We start from the raw sequence: 26,812 nt of genomic DNA on the forward strand, positions 1-26,812 counted from the left end.
TTAGAGCACAGTTGAACTGTGCTCAATGCATTAGACTGATAGGGAGTGGAGAGTTCTTCCTATCTCTTCACTGCTTTCACAGGCATTTTTGTTTGTTTTTTTGGTTTTGTGAATCAAGCTGGGGTGGTGGTACTAATAGAGATTATTGGAATCCTTGCCCATAGTATAGAATAGCTGTACTTAAATATGCAGTATGGTCCTCAGCTGCACCTTTGGTGTGATATCTAACTGTTAATCTCTGAAAGTAGTTACTGGGTAAGCTGGCCTGTACAGATTATTTGACTTTACAGCAACTGGACTAGTTTGTGTCATTCGATTTTATTTTTTAGGTTCTCAGTTAATCTGTTAAAACAAGGTTTTGTACTAGGCGGTGGTAACCCATTCTTTTAATCCCAGCATTTAGGAGGCAGAGGCAGGTAGATCTCTTGATTTCAAGATCAGCCTGATCCAGAGTTCCTGGACAGCCAGGGTTACATAGAGGAACACTATGTTGAAAAGCCAACCAACCAACCAAACAAAAAAAACCCCAAAACTAGGTTTTATTCTCCCCCCCCCCCAGTTCTTTTCTCCTTCCCCTTCCCTCTTCCTTGATTGGCTCCTTGACTCAGAAATAGCCTTAGCTCTGCACCCTTTTGAAAACGGAATGTCTTTTTAAATGTCTACTATGATTCTTATAAATGTACATTCATATGCCTTAAGAAAGTTTAAGCCCACACAGCATTGTTCAGTTTTCAAATGTTAAACCTTTTAAGTCTTAAGAACTCTTAGTAAGCAAAATGAACAAAACAATTTTTACTGATAGTAAACAAAGTTATGTGACATTTTCTCCAGTTACAAACTCCATTATTACAAAAACTAAGAATGTAAAGAACAAGAGTATTTTTAGCTAGGTCTGGTTCCATTTCCTCATTTGCTGTTTTAATGTCTAAATTTTGAGGTGGAATATTCTATGTCTGAAACAAATACAATAAATAGAATTTAAGTATGGACCAAGGTTGAAAGACAGTCCTAGGAAAACTGTTTCAAGCAAACAAAAACATATTTTCTTAATCTCTTGGGTTTTTAGTTATTGTTGAAAAGCCTGACACAAGCAACTCCATCTTGTTGGTTTATTTTCATAGTTTCTGTATGTCTCCTGGGAAGTTCTGGTCATTTTTTAGTACAGTGGTTCTCAATCTTAGGTCTCTGCTCTGAGGTGTGTCAAATGACGACCCTTTTCAGGGGCCACTTAAGACCATTTTTGTAACAATAGCAAATTTACAGTTATGAAGTAGCAACAAAAATAATTTTATGGTTGGGAGTTACTACAGCAGGAGGAGCTGTATTAAAGAATCACAGCATTAGGAAGGTTGAGAAACACTGCTTTATAATTGGCTGTGTTTGTGTGGTGTGGAGTCAGTTTTTAATTATGTTGCTCTGGCTGGCTGTTACTGATCTCTCAGGCTCAAGTGATTCTCCTGTTATCAGCCTCCTGAATAGCTGGGACTACATGTGCTTTCCAGCATGTCTAGCTAGAATTGAAATTTTGTTTACATTTTCATTTTCAGTCAGAATGATTGTATAGGTACTGTGGTTTGTATACTACATAGTCTTGGGAACTGTTTATATCTTGGTCTTTGCATATGGTGTTTCCTGGAATTTGTGTGTTATAAATCATAAACATACACTTATTTGAGCCTTTAAGGATTTGTTTTGGTTTTGTTGTTGTTTGGTGATAGGGTCTTGCTATGTGGTTCAGACTGGCCATGAATTTAGAATACTTCTGCTTCTCAAGTTTTAAGATTACCTGCCATCGTGTCCAGCACAAATCACCTCATTTATTTTTGAAAGTCTTTTGTTTTTTAAAAATATTTTATTTTTATATGCATTTCTCTGTGCGAGTATGTGTGCATACTTATGAGTGCAGGAGCTTTGAGGGGCTAGAGACATTGAATTACCCTTGGAACTGGGGTTACAGGCAGTTGTGAGTTTCTCTGACATGGGTGCTGGAAATCATACTAAAGTTCTCTCGAAGTGTAGTCTGTGTTAGTAACTGCTAAGTCATCTCTCCGGCCCAGATTATGTCCTTCCCTCCGCATCTGCCTCATTCTTATAGGGTCCCTTTTCTTTGTATCTGGGTGCGCGCGCGCGCACACACACACACACACACACACACACACACACACACTCTCCCTCCCTCCCTCCCTCTCTCCCTCCCTCCCTCTTGGGTACACACATACACCCCTCTGCATCTGCCTCATTCTTATAGGGTCCCTCTGAAAAATTCAGAAATAATTTACATTTCAAGCACCTTGAAGAACATTATTCAGTATTAACCCCTGTCTCTTTTTTTTAGTTGGTGTAATACGGTGTCCAGTTTGTCGTCAAGAATGCAGACAGATAGATCTTGTAGATAATTACTTTGTGAAAGACACATCTGAAGCTCCTAGCAGTTCTGATGAGAAGTCAGAACAGGTATGTACCTCAAATTTTTCTGAATATTTTCCTTGTTACCAAAATGTAAATTATAAGAAAAGCATTTTAGTAAGTTGTTTAGGCACTTAGGCTATATTTCCAGTGAGAAATAAACGATAACTTCCACACCCTTAGACTTGGTAAAATAAAATAGTTATTAAGATTTTTACATAGACTTTTATGTTCTGAGTATTAGATTTTTACCTATCTAAATGTTTTATTGATAAAGGGAATTTTGTTGAAGATAAATGGATAACAATGATTTTATTCTTTATGTAATGACTTAGTATCTTTGAGAGCAAGTTGCAAAGTTTTACTTCTTGATTTTGTGGCTCTACATTTGGCAAATGTCATTTAGATTAGTGTTTATTTCTCTTTTAGGTTTGTACTAGTTGTGAAGACAATGCAAGTGCAGTTGGGTTTTGTGTAGAATGTGGAGAGTGGCTATGTAAGACATGTATTGAAGCACATCAAAGAGTAAAATTCACTAAAGATCATCTAATCAGGAAAAAAGAAGATGTCTCAGGTATGATACATATAGTAGTTGCTGTGTCTTAAAAAGTGTGTGTGTGTATACTCATGCCACATAGCATATTTGTGGAAGTCAGAGGACAGCTTTCAGGAGTTAGTTTTCTATAGCATTTGAATCCCAAGAATTGAAATTTGGTCATTAGGCTTGGATGGCAGCATATGACTTTATCATTGAGTTGTCTTGCTTGTCTCTATACATGTAATTTTAATGTTTACATTTAACCTTTGAGTAAAAAATAGTGTGCTCTATTTATTTATGATCTTTGAATACTAGCACCAATAAAAATAGGGAAAGTTAGTCAAAAGTTTGATTATTTAAAAATGTTTCATTTTGTTACAGAGTCTGTTGGAGCATCTGGTCAGCGCCCTGTGTTTTGTCCTGTACATAAACAAGAACAGCTGAAACTGTTTTGTGAAACATGTGATAGGCTGACATGTAGAGACTGTCAGCTATTGGAGCACAAAGAACATAGGTACAGAAGTCTTAATTGTTTACTGGAAAATGTCAGATATAGTACTGATAAATTTATTTTTAAACAAATATTGGTCCCATAATTTTGTGTATTTAAGCCCAGATTTTATTTCTTGAAGCAATCTGTATTTGATAAGATAATGTCTTTCATGTTCATATCAATTATATTAAGAATATTTGTTAGGTGTATCATTAATGTGGGTTTGGGTTTTTTTTTATTTTATATAATTTTTTTATTTAATTTTATATAACAAAGTCCAATTAAATGAAAACAAACATTTATACACAATATTTGGGAATTTGGGCGTCGTTCTTTCCAAACTACTTCCTGCTGGTAAGGGGCGCTGTCTTGGGGGATTCGAAGAAGATTCAGATATCCTAGCTGTAGTCTGTAGGGCTGTTTTGTCCAGCTGTTTGGAATGTAGGATCAGCTTGTACTCTGTTTCAGGCGGTCTGGCGTGATCAAACCACATTAGTCTGGAAGGAATCCACATCTTTTCATTTTCTGTGGAAACAAAAATAGAAATCCTTTTCCCCCGTAACTTGTTGTGGGTTTGGGTTTATAAGATTGGAGTTATGTTACTTCCTTGTTCATTAGTCCTATCGTTCAAAGCTTTTTTTCAAATTTAATGTATTTAGGTTGTATGGAGATCACTAATAAATATTCTCACATATATGGCTGATACCATGTTTTAATATGTAAGCATAAATACATTGGTTTCATGTTAGATATATAAATTGCAGGAAAATTAGGACTATAAACAAGTAAACATTGTTACTTAGTAGAGTTTTAATACATAATTTTTATTAACCTTATTTTAACTGAATCAGCAATCCTCACACATGTCTGTTTCATCTGAAAGGTTTTAGAATTACAATAGACATTTTAGTTAGGCATATAACAAAATTTTTACAAGCTTTCTCACCATAGCATCTGTTTATTAGGAATAGTAGGTGGTATGGCCTGTCTACAAATTGGAATTATCTAGGTTTAGTTTTGTTGTTGTTTTTTTTTTTTTTTTTAAAGACTAGATTTTGTAAGTGGATGAAAAGTAAGTTTATTATCAAGAAAGGAGTTTCTGCCCCAAACCTCAACTAACCTATATTGTCCATTTCCCTGTTTCTTATTTTGTCAAATGAAGTCTTACTGAGTTGCCCAAGTTGGTTTTCAGTGTTTGATCTTCCTGCCTCACTCAGATTCCCAAGCACTTGGGATTGTAGGGATGTACAAGTGTGCCTGGAATAAATATTTTTCTTAACTGTGTTTTCTTCAGTGAATTTATTGAATCTAATTGCTAATGGTTAGTTATTGTACTTATACTGGGCACTTTTCTTAATGCTGTTCATTTAGTTCATGAAGTATTGATGTTAGTACTGTATGAAAGGTGAAAGAACCTACTTTCAGGAGGCTGTAGTTCTTTGTACAAGTGGTAGAGCCATGATTTGAGTACCAGTGTTTATACTCTAATCTCTTTAATCTGTTTGTTCACTTCTCCATATTGTATAGAAACTACAGAATATAGTATATAATAATATATAAAACAGCTCACATTTGATTATATAGCAATAATCTTTTTTTTCTTAAAGAGAACTCTCACTGTTACAGAGCATTTTCTAAATCTATATAACCATAGTTAATTATATTCACAAATGTTTCATGTCTCTCATCTGCAATTTGGCCGGTGTTTTATCTGAAGTGATTAATCTTATGGAGGACTTCACCTACAGGGCCAAATCACAGTATTATTTGTCCTCTAATTGTCTCACACATTAAATTATCTTTGTCACAGCTTCAGCCAGATGCTCTGATTCCTTAAAATTTCTTTCACAGTATCTTATTGTGGACTGGAGTTTGTAGGGCTGAAATCAGGGTCAGCCAGTTGGCCCCTGGTCTGTTCCTGAGTCAGGGTGTGTGGACAAGGGAAAGGAAGACAGAGACATAATGTGATGTCAGGAAGGCAGACTCAGTCCACACTGAATGCTCCCAGTTTGTTTCATACACCAACTTAAGTAATCAACCAAAGGTGGGGACAATGGCAGAAGACTTCTGTTATGTATAAAGGGCAAATATCCCTTAATCCTGTACATACTCTCTGCCTACAGGTTGAGTGTAAACCTGTCTGGGCCCAAGTCTGTTGCTATTTAGATAGGAGCCATTCCACAGAGGCCCTGGCATCCTGTAGCCTGTAAGTTAATGTCTTAAGGATAACAGGAGTGATTTGAGCTCTCTGAATTCAAGCAAGAAGGAGTGGATTCCCATATACGGGTCCTGACATTATTTAAAAACTTTTTAAAAATTACAGTTAATGATTGGAGAGTGGAGTGCCAAAGCTCAGTGTAGAAGTCAATACAGCTTTCAGAATTGGTGCACTCATTCCATCATACCACTCCCAGGAATTGAGCTTAGGTTGTTAGGCCTGACAGGAATTGTCTTTATCCTGATGAGTCATCTCTCAGTCTACATAGTATTATAAAATAGTTGGTAAAAGGAGTAAGGAAAGGAAGATGGTATACTTTTCCTTGTGACAAAACAGCTTTGTTGGTCATTGCTTAAAGAAGTAGAGGTTTCTTGGGTAGGGAGTAGTAGAAAAGTAGCTTCAACTACAGCCTTTTTTCCTTTATCATTTACATCTTAGTTCAAATTATCTTAATGTGTTCTTGTCTTCTGTTGTTCTCACCCTTTTCTCCTTTCGTGGCAACCTGGAACTTGCTATGTAGACCATACTAGCCTACACTTCTAAGGAACCTCCTATTCCTGTCTCCTAAGTGTTGGGATTATTAAGTATGTTACCCTACCCAGCCCTGATGTATGGTCTTGAAGATGGGGGGGGGGTGTAAAAATAAACCTTTTTCCTTCTCCTGTATTCAGCTTCAGAACATTTTTGTGACCATTTTTATGTTTGTTTTTATTCTTAGTGTTAGCAGTTCTCTGACACCAACTACATGTCATTTAATCCACTTAGAACACCTATATACCTCGAGTTAGTTTAGTCTGACTGATTAAAGGTCCTTGATGAGGTGCTCCTACTTCAGATATCAGCTGTAAGTTGTGTTGTGGTTCATAGACTAGGACATCTTCAATTTAAAATTGAGCTTATTGCAAAGAAATTTTTGACTTTTTTTTTGGGGGGGGGAGATGAGTTTATTATCCTTATGTTCAGTAACTAGAAGCTCTCCAAAGTCTGCCTTTTTTTTTTTTAAATGTAGGTTCATTATATATGCATGATTGTAAAGTCAATGGTTGTTTGTGATCAGCTCAACTTGCAAACTCTCCCTCTTAAGTTAGAGGGACAGTGATGAAATTTCCTAATGACATAGCACTTATAGTGTGCCACCCATTAAGAAGCATATGACATACATCATAGTATCACATCTTACTTTAGTGAATATTTGTTTTTTGCCCCTAGGTCTTGCTGTGTAATCTAGATTTGCTAGATAGCTTATCTAGCCTCAAACTTGCTGTCCTGCTGTAGTCTCTCAGATTACAAATATGACACATGCTCAGGCCTTCATCTGTATTATGCTTTGCCTGGGTGTGTGATTGTAGACCTGCACTTAAAAAGCTCTTGTTTCACATTAATGCAAAGAACTTATGGCTGGTCCGTCTGCTTTGAGACCTGTTATGTTAAAATTTTTTCCTATCTACATTGCTGCCTATTATTTAGTTCAGATATGTTGTTAACATAAAACTTCGGTGGCAACAACAAAATATAAGTGGCTTCTCTGTAGTCAAAAGTTTTCAGTGTGTTGCAATGTATAATCTTTTTTCTATCTTCATCTGTTTACAAGACTACTTTTATTTTTGATATCATCTTCAGAGTACAGCAAAAGCCCACATATTTGGGCAAATGACATATCCTACAGAGTGGTGGTGTTCTAAAGAGGATGCTAGTCATTCATGCTGTAATTATTGTCTATAAACGATACAACATTTTGCTAACCAAGAACAGTTTGCTAGATCCTAATCAAAGGATCCAGCAGCTCTTTGATTGATCCCAGGTTACCCTTGCGGAAAAGGGTACTTGCTTACAGGTATGATGAGCACTGTTTTGCTTTCTCCTGCTTGCATATTCCTTCATAAAATACTTTAATTTTATAAGAAACTCTGCTGGATGCTTCTTTCCACATTAGAGTTTCTCTTAATACTTGAACTTTTGAAAGTTATTCCTGGTTTCAAGATTAATTTATGTCCCCCAGTGATGACACAATGTTGACTAATGTCCTACCAGCTAACTTTTTCTCAAATGATCTATATCTATCTATCTATCTATATATTGATATCTTTAAATCTTTTTTATTTTAAATTTCATTTTACATTCTAACCACTGTTCTCCCTCCCATCCCCTTGCCCCTAGATGATTTATATTATTTCTTAGTATCTAGTAATTTCCTGCTCCAGAATTGTAATGCTTACCATTGGGTACCACTTACAGCCTTTGTCATAAGCTATAGTCTGCATAAAAGTGTTGCCAGATATTTCCAGAAATCACATCTAAGTTGTATCATATATTAAGTGTGGCCAAGAGTATTGAAAGACTTCACTCCCCCCCCCCATAGTATTATTACCACTCCTCCCCCCCTTTAGTTTGGCTTAAATTTTTTGTCTTCCCCCCTAAATTCTTACACTAAAGAGAAACAATAGCGTGCCTGATTTCTAGCATGTAGTTTCAATAATGTTTGAAGGGGGGAAAAGTTGTTTGTTTCTTTTTGTTTCTTGAGACAGGTCTTGTATATAGCCTGGGATGGCCTAGAACATAGTATGTAGCCCATGCTGGCTTTGAACTCAAGATTTTTCTGTATTAGTTTTTGAAATGCTACAATTCAAGACATGTACCCACTTTGGCCATGTACTTTTTGTATATTCCTTATATCTCTTCTCTCTCCTTGTTCTGATTTTTATGAGGTTATCCCAGACATCAAGAATGTGAGCCTTTAGCTATGTTATATGTTGCACTACAGATGAGCTAGAGGCTGTGTGTTATGTTAGTTGTTATGTAATTTTCTAAAAAAAAACCCAGTTATATATAGTTCTGATTTACAAATGTCCCCATTCTCTTTAATTGAAGTACTTCCTTATGTTACATGTCTAAGCATACTGTTTGTCTTTTGTGGTCCTACTTATTAAAGCTAGGACGTTGCATATGCTAAACATGTACCCTATCATTTAACTACACATCTCCTTTTGTTTTGTTCTCTTGACTTACTTTTCCTTATTAGATCTGTAAATCTTTCTTCTTTGGCCCTTAAAGCTGTACTTCTTTAATCATCTGTACTTCTTTATTCTTTTGTCTTACTGATGGCTTTTGGATGATATGTAATTCTATTGAATTAATATCTATTTAAATGTTTTACTTTTTTGTATTTTTGAGACAGGGTTTCTTTGTAGCATTGGAGTATTTTTAGTATTTTTCACTTCAGAAGTTCTGTAACTTTACAGAATAATTCAGCACAGCTGGGTGGTGATGGTGCACACCTTTAATCCTAGCACTTTTAATCCTAGCACTTGGGAGGGAAGCAGGCAGACCTCTGTGAGTTTCAGGCCAGCCTGGTCTAAAGAGCTAGTTCCAGGACAGCCAGAGCTGTTACGCAGAGGAACCCTATCTCAAAAAACAAAACAAAAAAAAGTACAGAAGAGAAACTTCAAGAATGTTACATGTTTAAGGCTAGACATAGAATAATTTCTAATTCTTTGTTCATGCTATCTGTGGATTGAATTTCTAAGCTGCTTCCCACTGTATGCTTAATACAGCTAATAAAAATATCTGTGCCAAATTTCTTTCCATGTACAGTGGCTATTGAGAGGGAAAGTATAGATTAATCAGTCCCTTAGAATCAGTTAAAAATTGAACGGGAAGATTCATAATCTCCCTTTACTCAAAAAAACTTTCTTATGAATGGGAAGCTTCATAACATCCCTTTACTCAAAAAATTTTTCTTATCTTATCCAAGAAAGGCAATGTAATATTTTTGTACCATGTTAAGTGATCTCCCTCCCTAACACACATGCACGCACGCACACACGTGCACATACACAGCTCTACTTGTACCCATTCTTTGTATTGAGAAATAGTAGTCAGTTGTTGGAATTAATATGCTGGATGAACATTGGACTCTTTAAAAAGGTAGTATATTTTATTATATAGATTTTCTTGTATATTTTATCACATTAAAAGTTTAAGTTTGGAAGTTGGTGGCACACACCTTTAATCCCAGCACTCAGAAGGCAGAGGGAGGCAGATCTTTGTGAGTTTGAGGGCAGCCTGGTCTACAGAGCTACTTCCAGGACAGGCTTTAAAGCAATACAGAGACACCCTGTCTCAAAAAAAAAAAAAAAAAAAAAAAAAAAAAAAAGAAAGAAAAGAAAAGAAAGAAAGAAAGAAAAAGTTAAAGTTAGCACCTTACTAGCTATTTTCTAGTACAGATATCCATACTTTATTTTGTTTTATTTCTTTTTGAAGTGGTCTCCGGAAGCCAAGCTTGGTCTTCTGCCTCTCCCTCTTGCAGGTCTGGGGTTCACTTTCCTTTATATTGTTCTCCATTCTTCCTTTCTTAAATCCCACTACTAAAAAATTTCTCTTTTTGGTAGCAAGTGTTCTTTTATGTAATTTTATTTAAATATTTTAGCTCAGACACTCACTGAAGACAAATACCTCTAAGTTCAAAGTTTTCTTACTCATTTCAGTTCTTGACTCTCCAAATACACAACTGTAATTTTTTAGTATCTTAATTTCCTCATCCTTGCTGACCTATCTTTTCCTCCCTTTTTGCTTTTTGGAGACAGGGTCCTCCTACTTTATCTCAAGATGGTATAGACCTCACTTTGTAGTCCAGACTGACCTCAAAATCTCCAGAGGATTGATGGGAGTTCTTCATGAGCCTCAAGTGTTCAGGCTGTAGGGGAAGAAGAACTGGCTCTGATTGGGTTAGGCATTCAACACTCTTTCTCTCCCTTCTCCCCAGTAGAATATCTTGTATTTATTCTTTGATAATTTGATATATGTAAACAGTGCATCTTGATAGTATGTAACCCAGTTCCTACTCTCCTCCCAGAAATCACTTCTCCACCCCCATCCCCCCACATGCCTACATCCTCAATACCCCTAATATTACGCACAGTGTTTCTTTCTCTGTAGCTTTGGAATCTGTCCTGGAACTAGCTCTTGTAGACCAGGCTGGCCTCAACTCACAGAGGTCTGCCTGCCTCTGCGTCCTAAGTACTGGGATTAAAGGTATGTGTCACCACCACCTGGCCAATGCTTGTTTATTTATTTATTTGCTTACTTACTATGAATGCAATGGTCTGACTGCACACACAAGAGGGCACCACTAGATCTCATTACAGATGGTTGTAAACCACCATGTGGTTGCTGGGAATTGAACTCCCAATTTTTTTTTTTTTTTTTTTTTTTGTTTCCCCCTTTTTTTCTTATTACCCACTCAGTCAAGTTAGTGCTGTCTGTTGTAGAATATTGATTGATCTTGCTGTTCTTAAGCCCTTCTGTGATTCTATCTCAGCTGGGGCAAGGGTGGGATGGTGGAGTGGTAATGTTGATACAGGTGTCCCATTCAGGACTGACCACTCAGTGGAGAGTTATTCTCAGAACTTTGACCAGTTTGCTGGGTATTGCAGAGAGAAGCTTCTCTGGTTAGGGCTGAGAACAGGGGTCCAATCTATGGGTCTGAATATAAATATTTAGAAGACAGTTTGACAACTTCTTTAGCTTTTGGCCAGATTTATAGTAGCGGGCTCAGATTCCATTCTGTGGACCAGACCTTAAATCTAACCTCAAATAATTAGTTACCCCTGTAACTTTCATGCCACCGTTGTACATACCAATGGGCTTAACAGTGACCTCTCACATCACTAAAACATATGATCCCATAAAAAGCAGTACTTTTTAGCTGGTTTGGCTATGTCAGCCAGCAAAAGTACCTTGATCTTTTGCTTCGCTTCTATCTTAGAATTTAAACTACTCATGCTGTCTCATATAGGTTTTATGCTGGTTTTAGTTTTATATTTCTGTTGGATGATCTTCCTAGAGTAACCTAAATTTTCATATTCTGCTTAGCATTCTTCAGGGGCTACTTATTGCATAGAAAACAAAACGAAACAAACAAACTGAAATAGTATATCTAGCCGTTGATTTTAAATTAGCTTATTTTAAATTAGGTTTTATGTTCTGACATTTTGTATATTTTTTGACCCTGTTGAAAATGTAGTTAGTAATGTACTAAACATTCCTGTGCTAAGTTCAGGACTTCTCTGTGAAGCTTCCCTATTCTTGAAGCCATTTTTAGACTGTAGATTTTTAGTACAGATTATATCTTGCCACAGTGATGTCAGTGCATATTTGTGCCTACTTATTACTATACTGTGAGCCATATGGGTCTTAAATGGAAAGTACACTGAACAACATCATAGTCAAAAGCATATCAGAATTAATTTGTTCATTTAATGAATAATTTGTAAAATTGAAATAAAACTATTCTAGCATCCTGTTAGCCAAGGGTTCTGGACCTGAACATTAAATCTATATATCTCATGTTAAAAATTGGAAAATTTGAGGATATATCAATCATTGCTGGATATTTCATTGTCTTTATTTGATAAAATTTCTTTGGAAAGCCTCATAAAACATAGTAGATAGTAAATCAGATGCAAACTATTTTAAAATGCTTAATTAGGTCTGTGGGTGTAGATCAGTTTCAGAGTACTTGCCTAGTATGTGAATTCACTAACAGAATTCAGTCATTAAGAAGACAAACACAGCCTGGTAGCAGCTATTTTGGAACTTTAGTGATTTTGATAGTATTTGTATAGTGTGTTGTATTTTATGATTTTAATTGTATGCACCTAATTCAGATATTTGGATTAAAAAGTAGAACTCTCAAGTAAAACTCTGTTATTAGTAAGAGTACTCATAGTTTTCTGAGGAAATTTTTTCTTTCATAGTGGCTTTTCCAGACAGTATTGGATTGCCTGCCATTTAGTTGCCTTTGTAGTGACCAGCCACAGATAGAATTACTTCAAGATTGACTCATGTATGTAACTGTTATTTCCTTAATGTTAATTATAAGTTTTCTGATTTGAATATAGTTTTTGTTTGTTTGTTTCAAGGTATCAGTTTTTGGAAGAAGCTTTTCAGAATCAGAAAGGTGCAATTGAAAATCTGTTGGCTAAGCTTCTTGAAAAGAAGAATTATGTTCATTTTGCAGCTACACAAGTGCAGAATAGGTAAGTCTTGAATAAAAAATTGCTGTAAGGATTGTTAAGGAAGAATCCATCTAGATTAATTTTGTTTTCCTATTACATTAAACATTTGTAGAAGATATAATTTTTAATAGGCAAAATGATAAAATTTAGCTTGATGTATTTAATTAAACAAAGTCTACCAAAAACATTAAAAATTTTTAGGTCACATCATTGACTTTTTATAATTAATAAGACTTCAGTGTATTTAAGCTTTGAACTTTGAAAAGCAAGTTAATATGAAGAGAACTGAATTGTAAAATTAAAATAGATTGTATGGAAGATACAAAGAGAGTATTGATAGTGGGTAAAGCTTTAGTGACTAAGAATTTTTGATGTGTAAACATGAGAACCCATACGGAAAGCTGAGTGTGGCTATACACCTGCCATAAGCCCAGAGCAGTGAAAGTTAGAAACAGGAGAATGATTGGGTCTTGCTGCCCACCAGCCAAGACCCAGGCTCAGTGAGAGACCATCTCAAGGAAATTAGGGGGGAAGTGATATAACTGGGCGTCCAGCATCTGTTGACCTCTACGCTGTGCTCTCACCTACACATATGTATGCAAACATAACAACACAGTACAACAAAACCCACAGTAGTGAACAAATTTATTTTCCCATTAAACAAGCATTCAAAACTACCTCTTTAGCCGGGCAGTGGTGGCACTCGCCTTTAATCCCAGCACTCAGGCAGAAGCAGGCAGATCTCTGTGTGTTCAAGGTCACACTGGTCTACAGAGTTCCTGGGCAGGTCCAAAGCTACAGAAAAACCCTGCCACAACCCCCTTCCAAACCAAAAACAAAAACTGCACAGTAAAACTACTTATCTTGCTAGCATTATTAAAAGGTGAATCTATAATACAGATTTTGATATCTTAAGCACCCAGCAGCTGTTACTTTTATCATTGCCATGACTGTGACCCTGATTATTTTATAATTATTCTATGTAGGTACATTTATTTTATCTAAATTTTTGTATTTAAGATTTTTAACTTTGTTTTTATTTTTTTATTAGTGTCTTTCACATGTGTCTCAGTCCTTTTCATTTCCCTGTCTCTTCATACCCACCCTCTGCCCTTGCAACCTCCCCCCCAAAATAAAATAAAATAAAATCTAAACAAGAAATAAAAAAACGGAAAAATCAATCTTGTCATGGGAGCTATAGTGTTACACAGTGAGTCATGCAGTAAACCCTGTTATCCATGTATTTTTTACTTGCAAGTGTTCAACGCCTCTGGTTTCTGCTACACTATTGATGCTGGGCCCTCACTGGGACTCCTTAGATATCCTGTTGTTGCCCTGTATCATGAAGATCTGCAGGTTTGGGTCTACAGGGCTAGCTTAGGTATATTTATAAACAAGCTAGGTTATTTATAAGGAAAAGTGGTAATAAATTGTAAAGAGGAAAAATTAGTAAGGTTAGGACTTTTGTCATTGGAAAAACATACTTAGAACTGGAACACTTGAAACCTGGGAATTCCTAAGAGCATGAATAGGATTAGATTGGAGTTAATTGTATAGACTCAATGATATTGAAACTTTGTCTTGAATATTAAAATCATTAGTTTGTGATGATAAAATGACATAAAATATACACAGTATTAAATATTTGAATGAATAAAAGTGATGGTTCATATATGAAACAACTTTTCATCTTCAATGAAACCAAAAGAAGAGACAAAACTAGAGAGATGCACAGCAGTTGAGTACTTAGTGCGCTTCCAGAGGATCTAGGATTGGTGCCCAGAACCTGTGAGTCCTGCTTATTAAGTGGGTACTGTGATCTGAACTTCAGTCTTTAACTCTGCAGCAAGTTCTTTTTAATTAGTATTTTCTGCACAACTCCCCTCCCTATTATTTTAAAGTCTTAACATATTTACATTTAAAAATACTTTTAAAAATATCTCTCTTGTTTATGTGCACATGCACCAATTTGGGCCCACAGAGGCAGAAGAAGTGATTAGAATCTTCTGGAACTGGAGTTAGAGGTGGTTATGAACCACCTGGTGGGTACTGGAAATGAACCCAGGTTCTCTGCAAGAGTAGCAAGTGCTTTTTAATCACAGAGCCGTCTCTAGCCCACACTATTTTAAAAACTTATTTATTACACACAAACACATGTATGTGTGTTTTTCCTGTGTGTATATCTGTACCACTGTATGCTTGGGGCTTGAAGACACCAGGTGTTGGCTCCCCTCAAATTGGTGTTACAAACAGTTGTGAATTGTCATGTGGGTTCTGGGAATCAAAACCTGGATCCTCTCATTAAAAAAAAAAAAAAAAAAAAAAAAAAAGTTATAACCTCCTAACCACTGCTCTATATTTGTGTGGCGCCCCTTCCCCCATATAACAGTTCTGACTGTCTTGGAACTCACTTTGTAGATCAAGCTGGCTTAGAAACTTGAAAAGATCATCTTGCCTCTGCCTCCCAAGCACTGGTATTAAAGGTGTGTGCCACCACTGCCTAGTAGGAACTTTATTTTTTATTGTTTACTTTAATAAGAATAGAATTCAATAAAATTTGCAAATAAGCAGGGCAGTGGTGGTGCACACCTTGCCTTTAATCCCAGCACTCTGGAGGCAGAGGCAGGTAGACCTCTGAGAGTTCAAGACCAGCCTAGTCTACAAGAGCTAGTTCCAGGACAGCCTCCAAAGCCACAGAGAAACCCTGACTCCAATACACACACACACACACACACACACACACACACACACACTGCAAATAAGTAAACAAGTAGTGATTTACAGGCAAAAGAGAAAAAATTGCATTATGTTGCTGAGAGTGTGTTTAAATTGTATGTGTATTTGGCTAATGAAAGACTATACAAAGGTAGAATACATAAAGACTAGATATTATGGTCAGATGTTGACATTTCACTTACATTAATAAAAGTGTTTGCTTCTCATTTTATAAATATGAAAGCAGTCCAACACTTAATAGTCGTAACCAAAACATTAACAGATTTAATTGTAATAGATGGACATATTTATTTTATGTAGGAGCTATTTTTAGAAATGGGTTGTTTCTTAATCTTTGGGGGATAAAACACATTCTTAGCAATAAAAGAGGTCATGGGTCACTGGTAGCAGGGTCCCTACCCCCAATTACTAATAAGCTTTTTTTTTTTTTTTTCTTCTATAATGTAAAGCAAGTTTGAGGGGAAACATTGAAACATTCTTAATTAGAAGCCACATTTGAAGTGATAAAGTTGGAAATGAAAGTAGATGCTTGTAAGTTAAATTCCTGCTCTTCCAAAGGGTTGTAACTATTCATTGTGATAATTCTTTTGTATTTTCTTTGCAGAAAGCATTTTAAATGGAATTAAAAAGGATTATACAATATATATAGCAAATTTGATTGACAGTCAAAAGTGTTAGGTATTTGTGTGTCACATTCATGCCACAATAATTTGATGATGTCCTACAGGTGAATAAACTGGCCTTTATGAGCTTATTTTAAATTACTAAATATTGAATTCATTCTTTGTATGACTTGTTTGAATCTAATTAAATGGTTAGGGCTGCTGCAACATAAGTTGTACATTTTGACAAATATTGAACTTTAATTACTTAGAAAAGTGCCTAGTTGGATGACTCAGAAATAAGTCAAGTAGATAACCTAATGATGTTTTTCTCTTATTCAGGATTAAAGAAGTAAATGAGACGAACAAACGAGTAGAACAAGAAATTAAGGTGGCCATTTTCACCCTTATCAATGAAATTAATAAAAAAGGAAAATCTCTCTTACAGCAGCTAGAGGTATGGTAAAGCCAAAATACAAAAACTGCTTCTCTTGCTCTTCAGCTGTTCTCAATGTTTATTGAAAGCTCTTTCTAAATGGGTTGGAAGGTATTCTTCCTTGCAGTATTTTCCTGAGGACCCAGGATTGGTACTACTGGGAAAGAGAACTTTTTATGTTTAGCTACTTTATAGTCAATTTTAATAGCACTTTGATTTTTATTTTTGCTCCACTTTGTGTTAGTCTTGAACCTATAGAGCCAATCTCTGTCTCCAAGTGTTAGTATTAAAGGTATGTACCGATGTATCTGACAGAAAACATCTTTTCTCGCTATTTTTTAAAGCCATATAACTAGATAGGTAATAGTGATACTTAACGTCTTAGGAATAAATTACTAAAGCATGATGTGAAGGAGACAAAGTAGTCGCTTTGAATTTCTTTTCTTCCCTTCTGTAAGAGGCCTCCATTTAAATTCTTTATATAAATGCAGTTGGGCTTATGTTTGAGCCATTTTATGTACTTTTGTAATTTGCCAAAAACATTCTACATTTTGAACTTAATTACTAATTTTATAGTATTTTTATTTGTGTTTCATATTTTGAGATTTATATGTGGTTACGAATTTTCTGAGAATCTGTTATAGTTTTGAAATCCAAATGAAGTTTTTTTGTGTGTTTTGGTTTTTTTCAGACAGGGTTTCTTTGTGTAGCCCTGGCTGACCTTGAACTTGCTCTGTAGATCAGACTGGCTGGGAACTCAGAGATCTGCCTGCCTCTGCCTCCTGAGTGCTGGGATTAAAGGCGAGTGCCACTACTTGTCTGTCCTCAAATTAAGTTTTAATCTAAACCTTTACTGCCCAAAGTTGATGTGTTCTCATGTTCTGAGAAAATCTGAAATGTGAATTTACTTACTTACTTATTTATTTAGGCTGAGTTTCTCTGTGTGGCCTTGGCTGTCCTAGAACTCTCTCTAGACTAGGCTGGCCTTGAACTCACAGAAATACGCCTGCCTCTGCTTTCCAAGTGGTGAGATTAAAGTAAAGGCATGTGCCATCACTGCCTGTCCAAATGTGGATTTTAAAGAAGTTGAATTAACAGATAAACATTAAATTATCCTTAGAGGGCTGTTTCTATTTCATTGATCCATAGACCCCTTTAAAGATATGAGACAGGAAGTTATATGCACATAAAGAAGTGTTGTGAATAAAATAACTGTATTTTTGTCTTTTGAATACATTTTGCATTGAACAATAGTGATATTAAAAATCTTGAACATACCATTAAGGTTTGGAGCCTCTTATTGCACATGTAGTCAGTGAGTCTTAACTGTAATAGATTTTTTTTCTTTAGAATAATCATATCAATTCAGAGCGGTTAATAGTAGCTATTTTTGATACATTTTAATATATTATAAATACGTTTTATCCATATATCTAAAAGTGGTCATTTTAAATTCAAGAGCTTTAAAATTTAAAAATGCATCTCAAGACTAAAGTTTATAAGAATATTTCTGATAAATATTCAATAATGAACATGTTAATTTTTAAAATAGCTATTTCTTGTATAATACAATAGAGTTTTCCGAACCTTTGTTAAAGACTTGAAATTTTTTTTTTTTTTTTTTCTTATTTGGTTTTTGATTTTGATATTTTTGAGGTGGTTTCTTTGTGTAGCTATGGCTGTTCTAGAACTTGTTCTGTAGACCAGGCTGACCTTGAACCCAGAACCCACAGAGATCTGCCTGCTTCTGCCTCCTGAGTATTAGATCAAAGGTATACACCACCACTGCCTGACAGAATTGATGGTTTCTAATGAGGCTGTAGATCAACATTCTGTTTGTTGAACAGGTTTATCTATTTATATTATAAATGTTCCCTTTTGAAAAATACTCCTTAGTAAATGAAGTTGAATAATTTGGGGAGAGAAAATGGTTAAGAAAGAAGTAGATAGATTATTTTTGGCGAGACATAGAACATTGCCCATGCTTTCTTGGGTAGTGGTTTCTTTTGAGTAGTTTATTCTTCTTGCAGCATTTTCTTGAAACTGGCTTCTCTTTATGAACTTTGTTGTATCAGTTTACCAAATTTCACCTTTAGACCTCTGGAATTAGTCATTTTTCCTTTTGTTTTGAGAAATTTTAACCTTGTCCTCAAGCTATACCACTAGGTGGCAATAGTAACTCAGTATTTTCTTTAAACCACAAAGTATAGTTAAGATTATATAAAAATGATTCTTCAAGGTCAGCTCATTCTGTTGGATTACCTAAAAGTAGGAAGACACTGTTTTACACAGTTATTATTTGATGAAAGAAAAGCCATGAACTATTGCTGATGTTCTGAATGAATGTATTCATTTAGAGCAGGTGTGTTTAGTCCCACTCTTGTTACTTTCCTTCTGATTGTTCATAGACTCATCAAATAATTATAAGCTTCCCTTCTACCATTTTTTTGAAGGAAATATAGTTATCTCTGTATGTTTTAAATTCTTCAGTGAGGCTCTTGTTCTATTTCAGAATGTCACAAAAGAAAGACAGATGAAGCTACTGCAGCAGCAGAATGATATCACGGGCCTTTCCCGGCAGGTGAAGCATGTTATGAACTTTACAAACTGGGCCATTGCAAGTGGCAGCAGCACGGCACTACTGTATAGCAAGCGTCTGGTGAGAAACATAGTATCTTCATTTTTACTTAATGGACCTATTATTTATAAGCGTAGAATGTTTATATTATAATTAGAAAAACCTGTTAGAGTATAAGTATGCATTTTGGCTGTTGTAACCATCTGTATATAAAGATACAGAGTAGCTGAGCTTGGTGGCATATAACTGTAATTCCAGCCAGCACTTGGGAGATTGAGGCAAGAGAATTGTGAGTTCAAGGATAGCTTGAACTACATTTAATCTCAAGACTAATGTGAATTTTTTTTCCTTGAAGATTACTTTTCAGTTACGTCATATTTTGAAAGCACGATGTGATCCTGTTCCTGCTGCCAATGGAGCAATCCGTTTCCATTGTGATCCCACCTTCTGGGCCAAAAATGTAGTGAATTTAGGTGAGAAGTCATTTCATGGTTGTGATTTGGACTATTAAGTTGAAAAGAGAGGACATTAAAGTAAATTCTAGATAAAAATTTTAAATTTTTAGGTGTGAATGACATAAGAAATGTGCTACGTTGGAAAAGAAACTTTAGTTGTAGGCTGATTTTTGCTGTCGGTGGTAGGGCTAGAAGACTGGCCTCTTGTACCCTGTGTGTACTCTCTACTCTTCAGTCATTGTAGAGTGGTCTATTTGTAGCCTTCATTTTCAAAACTAACACTGATTATTTCATAAAGAAATGATTATTCTCTGCGCAATTCTTAGCTCTTTACTGATTATGTCGAGTGGTGCTATGGAGGAAGTGTTCTATAGTCACATCCCAAGGAGCGCTAGACAAAAGGCACTCTTTCACGGGATAAGGAAGTAAACTTGGTTTTTATTGTTCCACATTGATCGCCTAAAGACCATGAAAGTTGTATGGGTAGATAGTAAAGACGAAAGCAGAACAAGCACAAAAACTTGAGAACTAAAAAGCCAAGCAAGTGGTGCATGTTTTAATTTTAGTTACTTAAGGAGACTGAGGCAGGAGGATCACTTGAGCCTCAGTAAGATCCTGTCTCTTCAAAGTAAAATAAAATGGAACAAACAAAATGACTCAATGAAATCTGCCATCCATTGGATTGTTTTCACTTTCAAAATAATCATTTGAATTGCACTATTTAAAATAAGGCATTCTTTGGGTAATTGAAAGAAAAGATGAAGTGAGAACCATAGAATTAGAATAATCAATTTATTAAAGGGTACAATGAAAAGATACATTCACAGTTACTGAACAAAGCAGATGCTACCGCTGAACCCACTGCCTTCATCCAGCCTTTCTGCCCAGGGATCAGGAGCACCAACCATGACACCTCTTGGCTGCTTGGTCTCTGACCATGCCAAACAAGAGTGAGAGAACTTTCCCCTCCAGCTTATCAGTTGTCATATAGCAGACAAGCCCATACCCTAGGGCTGGTATCCCAAGGCAATAGGTGGAATGAGTTCCCAGGACACTTACCTCTTTTCTCTAAGGTTCTAAATCTAATACAAAATTATATACAATAAGAACAATTATCACTATTGGCCAGGTGAACAAAGAGGTAATAACAAAAGTGGAACTATAACCAAGAAGAACAACATCAAGCAAGAAACACATACTAAATGTCCAGGCTATAGGTAATTGGCAAATAACAGATTATTGCAATAGCTGTCCTGTCCTGAAGAATCTAAGTCTTGTACCTAATATACCTCAGCTAAGATATGAAAGGATAGTAATTGTGACTATCTAGTCTTCATTCCCATCAAAGACCTGAGAAGGAAAATAATATTACCTGAATAAACAGGATGTGCAAGGAAGCACCTTCCAAAAGATGCAAGAAATGGCAGAAACAGCTGGCTGGTTTCTCTCAAAGTCTCTCTGCAACATTGGGGCAACCAGCTTTTGGACTCTAGGCATAGAATATCTGACAAACCAATTTCAGAAGAACAAAATTTGAAATACTGTCCTATCCTGTCTTGGCAAGGCTCGGCAGTCACTTTTTCCTTGTATCCTGATTGTCCGTGCTTACTCTCAGCAGTTGAGGCAAGGGCAGTTACTTGCCTGATAGGCCAGTTTTGCCAAGAAGAAAACAATTTCCTTATGGAGTGTTTCTGGTGCCTGTCATTCTCCCAGGAATAGCTTAGTGCTGCCATGAGCAGTTGTGAATTCTAAATTATTAAAACATTTAAATGCCATATTATGTAGGTCTTTGAAGTATTTGAAAATCACCTATCTATGCAGAGTACATCTCTGTGCATCTAGAAAACCTAATTAACATAAATATGACCTATAGTTCTTAATAATCAATATAGCTTAAAAACTAAAGTTCTACATAATAAAAATAAACAATCTTTAAAAAGATGTGAAGTATGAAGACAATGACCTGGTAATTGTAACAATATATAAAATACCTTAGAGGTAGAAATTTATAGTGCATTATGACACAGATATACTTATATCAATATACAAAGTATCTTTTTTTAAAAAATTTCTGTTTCATGTTTGTTTTTATTTATTTTGTGTTTTTTATATCATGTGTCTTGATCCCGTTCATCTCTTCCCATCTGTCCAACATCCCTAAATTCCCCTGAAATAAAACAAAACTCAAGAGAAAAAAGGAAGAAAATGAAACAAACAAACAAACAAACAAACAAAAAAAGTAAAAATAAAAAAGAGGGGGAAAAATTTAAAAATTTCATCATGGAAGCTGCAGTACAACCCAACATGTCATGCTGAATCTACAAAATATCTTAAGCAGAAGTAGAAACATACATACAGTGTGACAAAAATAATTTTACATATGTATCAATATATAAGAATCTATATCGATGTAAATTGTCTAAAGCTAATAATTGCTAAAATAGTTTATAAGTAGATACTGTAATCTACCTTCTTATCCTATCCTAAATCTAGCTTATCAGTTGTCGAGTGGCAGACAAGAACACTAGAAAAATCACCATTTTTTGGCTCACTAGCCAAGAGAGTGAGTGTGTGTATGTGTGTTTCTACATTTTCAAAAAGTTGGAAAAAAAAATCCTTCATTGTAACATTTTTTTTGTGGCCTGCCAACATGTACCTTAAACTTAGCCTCTATTCTCAGAAAGCAATGACTGTATAAAAAGGAAAGGAAATGACCACCTTAAGGGCATAAATGATTTAAAGCATTCAGAATTTCAATAGAAAATTATTTGCTAGCAGGATATTATTTTACTTTTAACATTGGCAATTGGAAACCATATGGGAAGATAGAGCCTAACTCAGTGTGGTTAAGAGCATTAGCTGCCCTTTCAGAGGACACAGGTTTGATTCCAGGCAACTTACAGCTGTCTGTTACTTCAGTTCCAAGGGATATGATACCCTCTTCTGGTGCACAGACATATGCAGTCAAAACACTCATACAGAAAATGAAGAAAACAGAATCAGTTTAGCAACCATCATGAGTCAATTGATTCAGACAGACTAGATCTTTCCTCTAATAATGTCTCTTTCAGTCTCCAGCCAGCTAGCCTGGGTTATGCAGCAGCAAAGACACCGTGCCTCAAACTAGCTGGAAAGGTGAGGACTGACACCAAAGGTTGTCCTCTGACCTCCACATGTACACTGTTGTGCATGCCCACAACCATCCACATACAAAAAATGCACATGCACACACACATGTCACATCCACACAGATGTAAGAACAGATAGTGTATATTGAATAATGAGCTTATTTTGGGGAGGTTTCAAGGGACTTTGGAATTTTACTTAGTTTCTAACTACCATTTTTAAACCAGTGCTCATCTGTGCTTTGCTGTTGGATGTTCTGAGGTGCTAATTGTCAGGAGGAGGAAAAGATAGTGATTCATCTTTCAAGTGGGCAATTTAGTTAATTATTTGTAAATTTTTCTTATTTTTTTTTTTTTTTTTTAAACCCTCAGGTAATCTAGTAATAGAGAGTAAGCCATCTTCTGGTTATACTCCCAATGTTGTAGTTGGGCAAGTTCCTCCAGGTACAAACCACATTAGTAAAACCCCTGGACAGATTAATTTAGCACAGCTTCGACTCCAGCACATGCAGCAACAAGTGTATGCACAAAAACATCAGCAGTTACAACAGATGAGAATGCAGCAACCACCAGCTCCTATACCAACAACAACAACAACAACACAGCAGCATCCGAGACAGACAGCCCCACAGATGTTACAACAACAGGTAAGCATGTGTTCCTCCCATATTGATAGAAACTAAAAAGATGATGCAGCTACACTTCATTCTGTGTATCTGAATTACACATTTAGAGTTACTAGTTGGTGTTCAAAGTTCATAGTTAAAGAATATAGGTGTTACATAAGAACATGGGAAGCAGTGACATTTTTGCCTCTATATACCATACCCCCCACCCTGACTCACTCTCTCTCTCTCTCTCTCTCTCTCTCTCTCTTTTTCTCTCCCCCCCCCTCACCCACACACACAATTGTGAGCTAAAGAACTAGATTGTTTTTAAGAGTTGTTGTATTCTTTAGGCATTTGGTCTTTTATCATTTACTACTTCGCAATCAATGGTGTTAATTCCATGATGAGATGAATTAATATCCTCCCTTCCTCCCTCAAAGGGTGGATAGAGTCACCAACTTTTTTAATAATTACTAGTCTTACATAAATGTTGGGGTGGAAAAGAGAATATGCTGTGTTCTATTTGCTTTATATTATTCTGGCTTAATTGAATTACTTTTACTTTAACATTTTATGATTGAAAAGTACATTTGTAGAAATATGAACTGGGTGTGGTGGTATACACCTTTAATCCCAGTACCCGGGAGGTAGAGGCAGGTGGATCTCTGAGTTCAAGGCCAGCCTGATCTACAGAATGGATTCCAGTACAACCAGAGCTACACAGACAAACCCTGCCTTGAAAAACAAACCTAAATAAAGTGGGGGAAAATATGAATTGTATTTTCTATTTTTTATAGCCTCCAAGATTGATCAGTGTGCAAACAATGCAAAGAGGCAACATGAACTGTGGAGCATTTCAAGCCCATCAAATGAGACTGGCTCAGAATGCTGCCAGAATACCAGGGATACCCAGGCACAGCGGCCCTCAGTATTCCATGATGCAGCCACACCTACAAAGACAAGTATGCCTAGAGTTACATTTGTAAGAGTCATACAATTTTAAAACTAAAAGACATTATTTTTCATAATTACTATTGGTGTGGGTCTTTGATACTTTTGATAATTTATTTTATATCTGCTTGTCCCAGAAAATATACATACACATGAAAATTTGTCTCTTTAAGCTTATGGCATAATATAAGATATTCTTGTATAACTAAACTCATTTTCTAGAGTGAAAAACAAGGAACTTTTGATTTAATTTTAGTTACAAATGATAATTCTGAACATCAAGGTTAGAGCTTTAATTTTCTGATATTTTTATTGTGCTTTTTATCATGACATTTTGATACTGATTGCATAAAAATTTCTTTGTAGTAGGGCTAGCTGTATGTTGTTATGTGTTTATATACTTTTTTTTATAGAATATATATATGCTTAATCTTGAAAATTAGTATGTGTTAGCCCAGTTGTAGAATGCTTGAAGCCCTGGCCAAAAAAATTAAGCCAGCTTTGACTAGTAGCTATGACTATAATCCCAAGGTAGAGAAGTAGAGGTAGGAGGGTCAGAAGTTTAAGTTACCCTTCGCTTCATAGAAAATCAAGGTCAGTCTATGCTTCACAAGACCTTGTCTCAAAAAGCCAAATTGTCTTAGATAGAGATGGAGAAAAGGCACAGTGGTTAGAGACATTTTCTACTTTTACAGAGGACCTACATTGGGTTTTTAGGACTCACCTTACAGCTCAAAACCATCTGTAACTCCAGTTCTACAAATAAATTGTATAATTACATCAACATAGTATGAACTATTCATGAGTTATGATCATAAAATGAAGTGTTTTTAAACAGTCAAGTTAAAATAGTATTCATTTATTTTTTTAAAGTCATTGAATGTTTTCTCAAAACATAAACATTCTTTGGGCTGTATGGTAGTGCTCACCCGTAATCTTAGGACTCAAGATAGAGTAGAAGTAGCATGAATTGAAAGCCAGGCTTGTCTATAGAGATCTTGTCTCAAAAATTAAACAATTATGCTGTAAATGCTCTTAATTTAAACTGCAATGGTGGTCTTACTATAGCAGATTTTGAGACATAACCACTGAGCTAGAATTTTAGGAGGCTACAATTTGATTCTATTAGCGCTTCCTTACTCCTTCTGCAAAGGATTTAGTTACTAGTACTCACATGGCAACTTACAATTAACAGTAACCTCCAGTTCCAGGAATCCATTACCCTCTCTTCTATACATGTGATATGTTTAAATTCAGTCAGGCATACACACATACACAGAAACTAATACATCTTAAATAGAATCAGATAATTTCCAAAGGAAAGACTAGGGTAGAGTTCCACTAAGTCTACTTCTTCAGTCTACATTTTAAACACTTAGAGTAATAATTCCCTAGCTTTTTGACCAAAATTACACCCAGAAAGATTTGTAAAAAATGCTTACCTTGTATTCAAAACCTTTATGCATTTGTAAGTGGCAAAAATGTTCTAGCATATTGTAAATATTGACTTGAAAACCAAAAGTGGGATGTAAGATGACTCAGCAGTTAAAGTCACTTGCCACTGATAACCTGAACTTGTTCTTCAGAAACTTCAGCCTCTGACCTACACACACACACACACACACACACACACAGAGAGAGAGAGAGAGAGAGAGAGAGAGAGAGAGAGAGAGAGAGAGAGAGAGAGAGAGAGAAAGTAGGGCTGGAGAAATGACTCAGTGGTTAGAACACAGGCTGCCCTTCTAGATTCGATTCCTAGCACCCACATAATGAGTCATACCACTTTTAGGAGATCTGATAAGTTTTGGCATTCATCTCACAGTTCATGTGGTGCATAGACATACATGCTGGGAGAGCACTCATAATACATAAAAATAAGTAAATATTTGTAAAAAAAATAAAAAGAAGAAGAATTTACAGAATATTCTCCTTGGATATGAATTTCACTTTTACTGCTTCCACAAAATTTTATCTTCTTTGTATATGTCTGATAGGTAAGCTTTTTTGGTAATTTTCTGCAAAAAGATATTTTAACCAAAATATTTAGTTAAATTGAATGATAACAAGGGCTCTTAATAAGATTTAACACCTTCTGTTGAAAAGTTATTATTGTATTATTTGCATATAGTTATGGAACCAAATATGTTTATATGGTTTAAGACTAAGCAGATGAGATTGGAGAGATGGCCAAGCAGTTAAGAGTATTTCTACTCTTGCAGGGGACTTACCTTGTTTTGGTTCCCAGCACCCACATGGCTTCTCAAACTGTAATTCCATTTCCAAGGTATCTGATGCCCTCTACTGACCTCTCTGGGCATTACATACATGTGGTGCACATAACTTACATGCAGACACTCATACACATAAACAATTCTTTTTTAAAAAATGGTAATAATCAAATGATATAAAATTCTTTATATATTTCTTAAGTGTAGTCTTTTTTACCTCTTCAGCTGTATTTTTACTATCATTTATTGTTAGAATAATTGATTTTTATTGAGTTTTGTTTTTATGTAATACTCCATTTGGAGAATAGCAGTTTTATTACAAAAATATTTTTCACTTTTTTGAAACTTTAATACCCAAGTCCTCCTTCAATTGTGCCTTTGTTTAATTTACTATTTGATTTTGTTTTTTTCCTATATTGGTT

At 35.5% G+C, this 26,812-nt stretch overlaps 1 protein-coding gene across 2 annotated transcripts in view; it reads left to right on the forward strand.

The window, feature by feature from the left end:
* Trim33 (tripartite motif containing 33) overlaps positions 1 to 26,812 on the forward strand; it is a 74,274-nt gene that overhangs the window by 24,149 nt on the left and 23,313 nt on the right. For both annotated transcript variants that reach the window (XM_051199407.1, XM_051199408.1), the window contains exons 2-10: positions 2,336 to 2,454; positions 2,836 to 2,980; positions 3,326 to 3,458; positions 12,576 to 12,692; positions 16,352 to 16,466; positions 18,958 to 19,104; positions 19,379 to 19,496; positions 22,976 to 23,250; positions 24,009 to 24,173. In XM_051199407.1, coding sequence (XP_051055364.1) covers positions 2,336 to 2,454; positions 2,836 to 2,980; positions 3,326 to 3,458; positions 12,576 to 12,692; positions 16,352 to 16,466; positions 18,958 to 19,104; positions 19,379 to 19,496; positions 22,976 to 23,250; positions 24,009 to 24,173 — 1,334 coding nt within the window. The remainder of the gene's footprint in view (positions 1 to 2,335; positions 2,455 to 2,835; positions 2,981 to 3,325; positions 3,459 to 12,575; positions 12,693 to 16,351; positions 16,467 to 18,957; positions 19,105 to 19,378; positions 19,497 to 22,975; positions 23,251 to 24,008; positions 24,174 to 26,812) is intronic.

This window comes from Phodopus roborovskii, unplaced genomic scaffold (genome assembly GCF_943737965.1).
Source record: "Phodopus roborovskii unplaced genomic scaffold, PHOROB, whole genome shotgun sequence".
Classification (NCBI taxonomy): domain Eukaryota; kingdom Metazoa; phylum Chordata; class Mammalia; order Rodentia; family Cricetidae; genus Phodopus; species Phodopus roborovskii.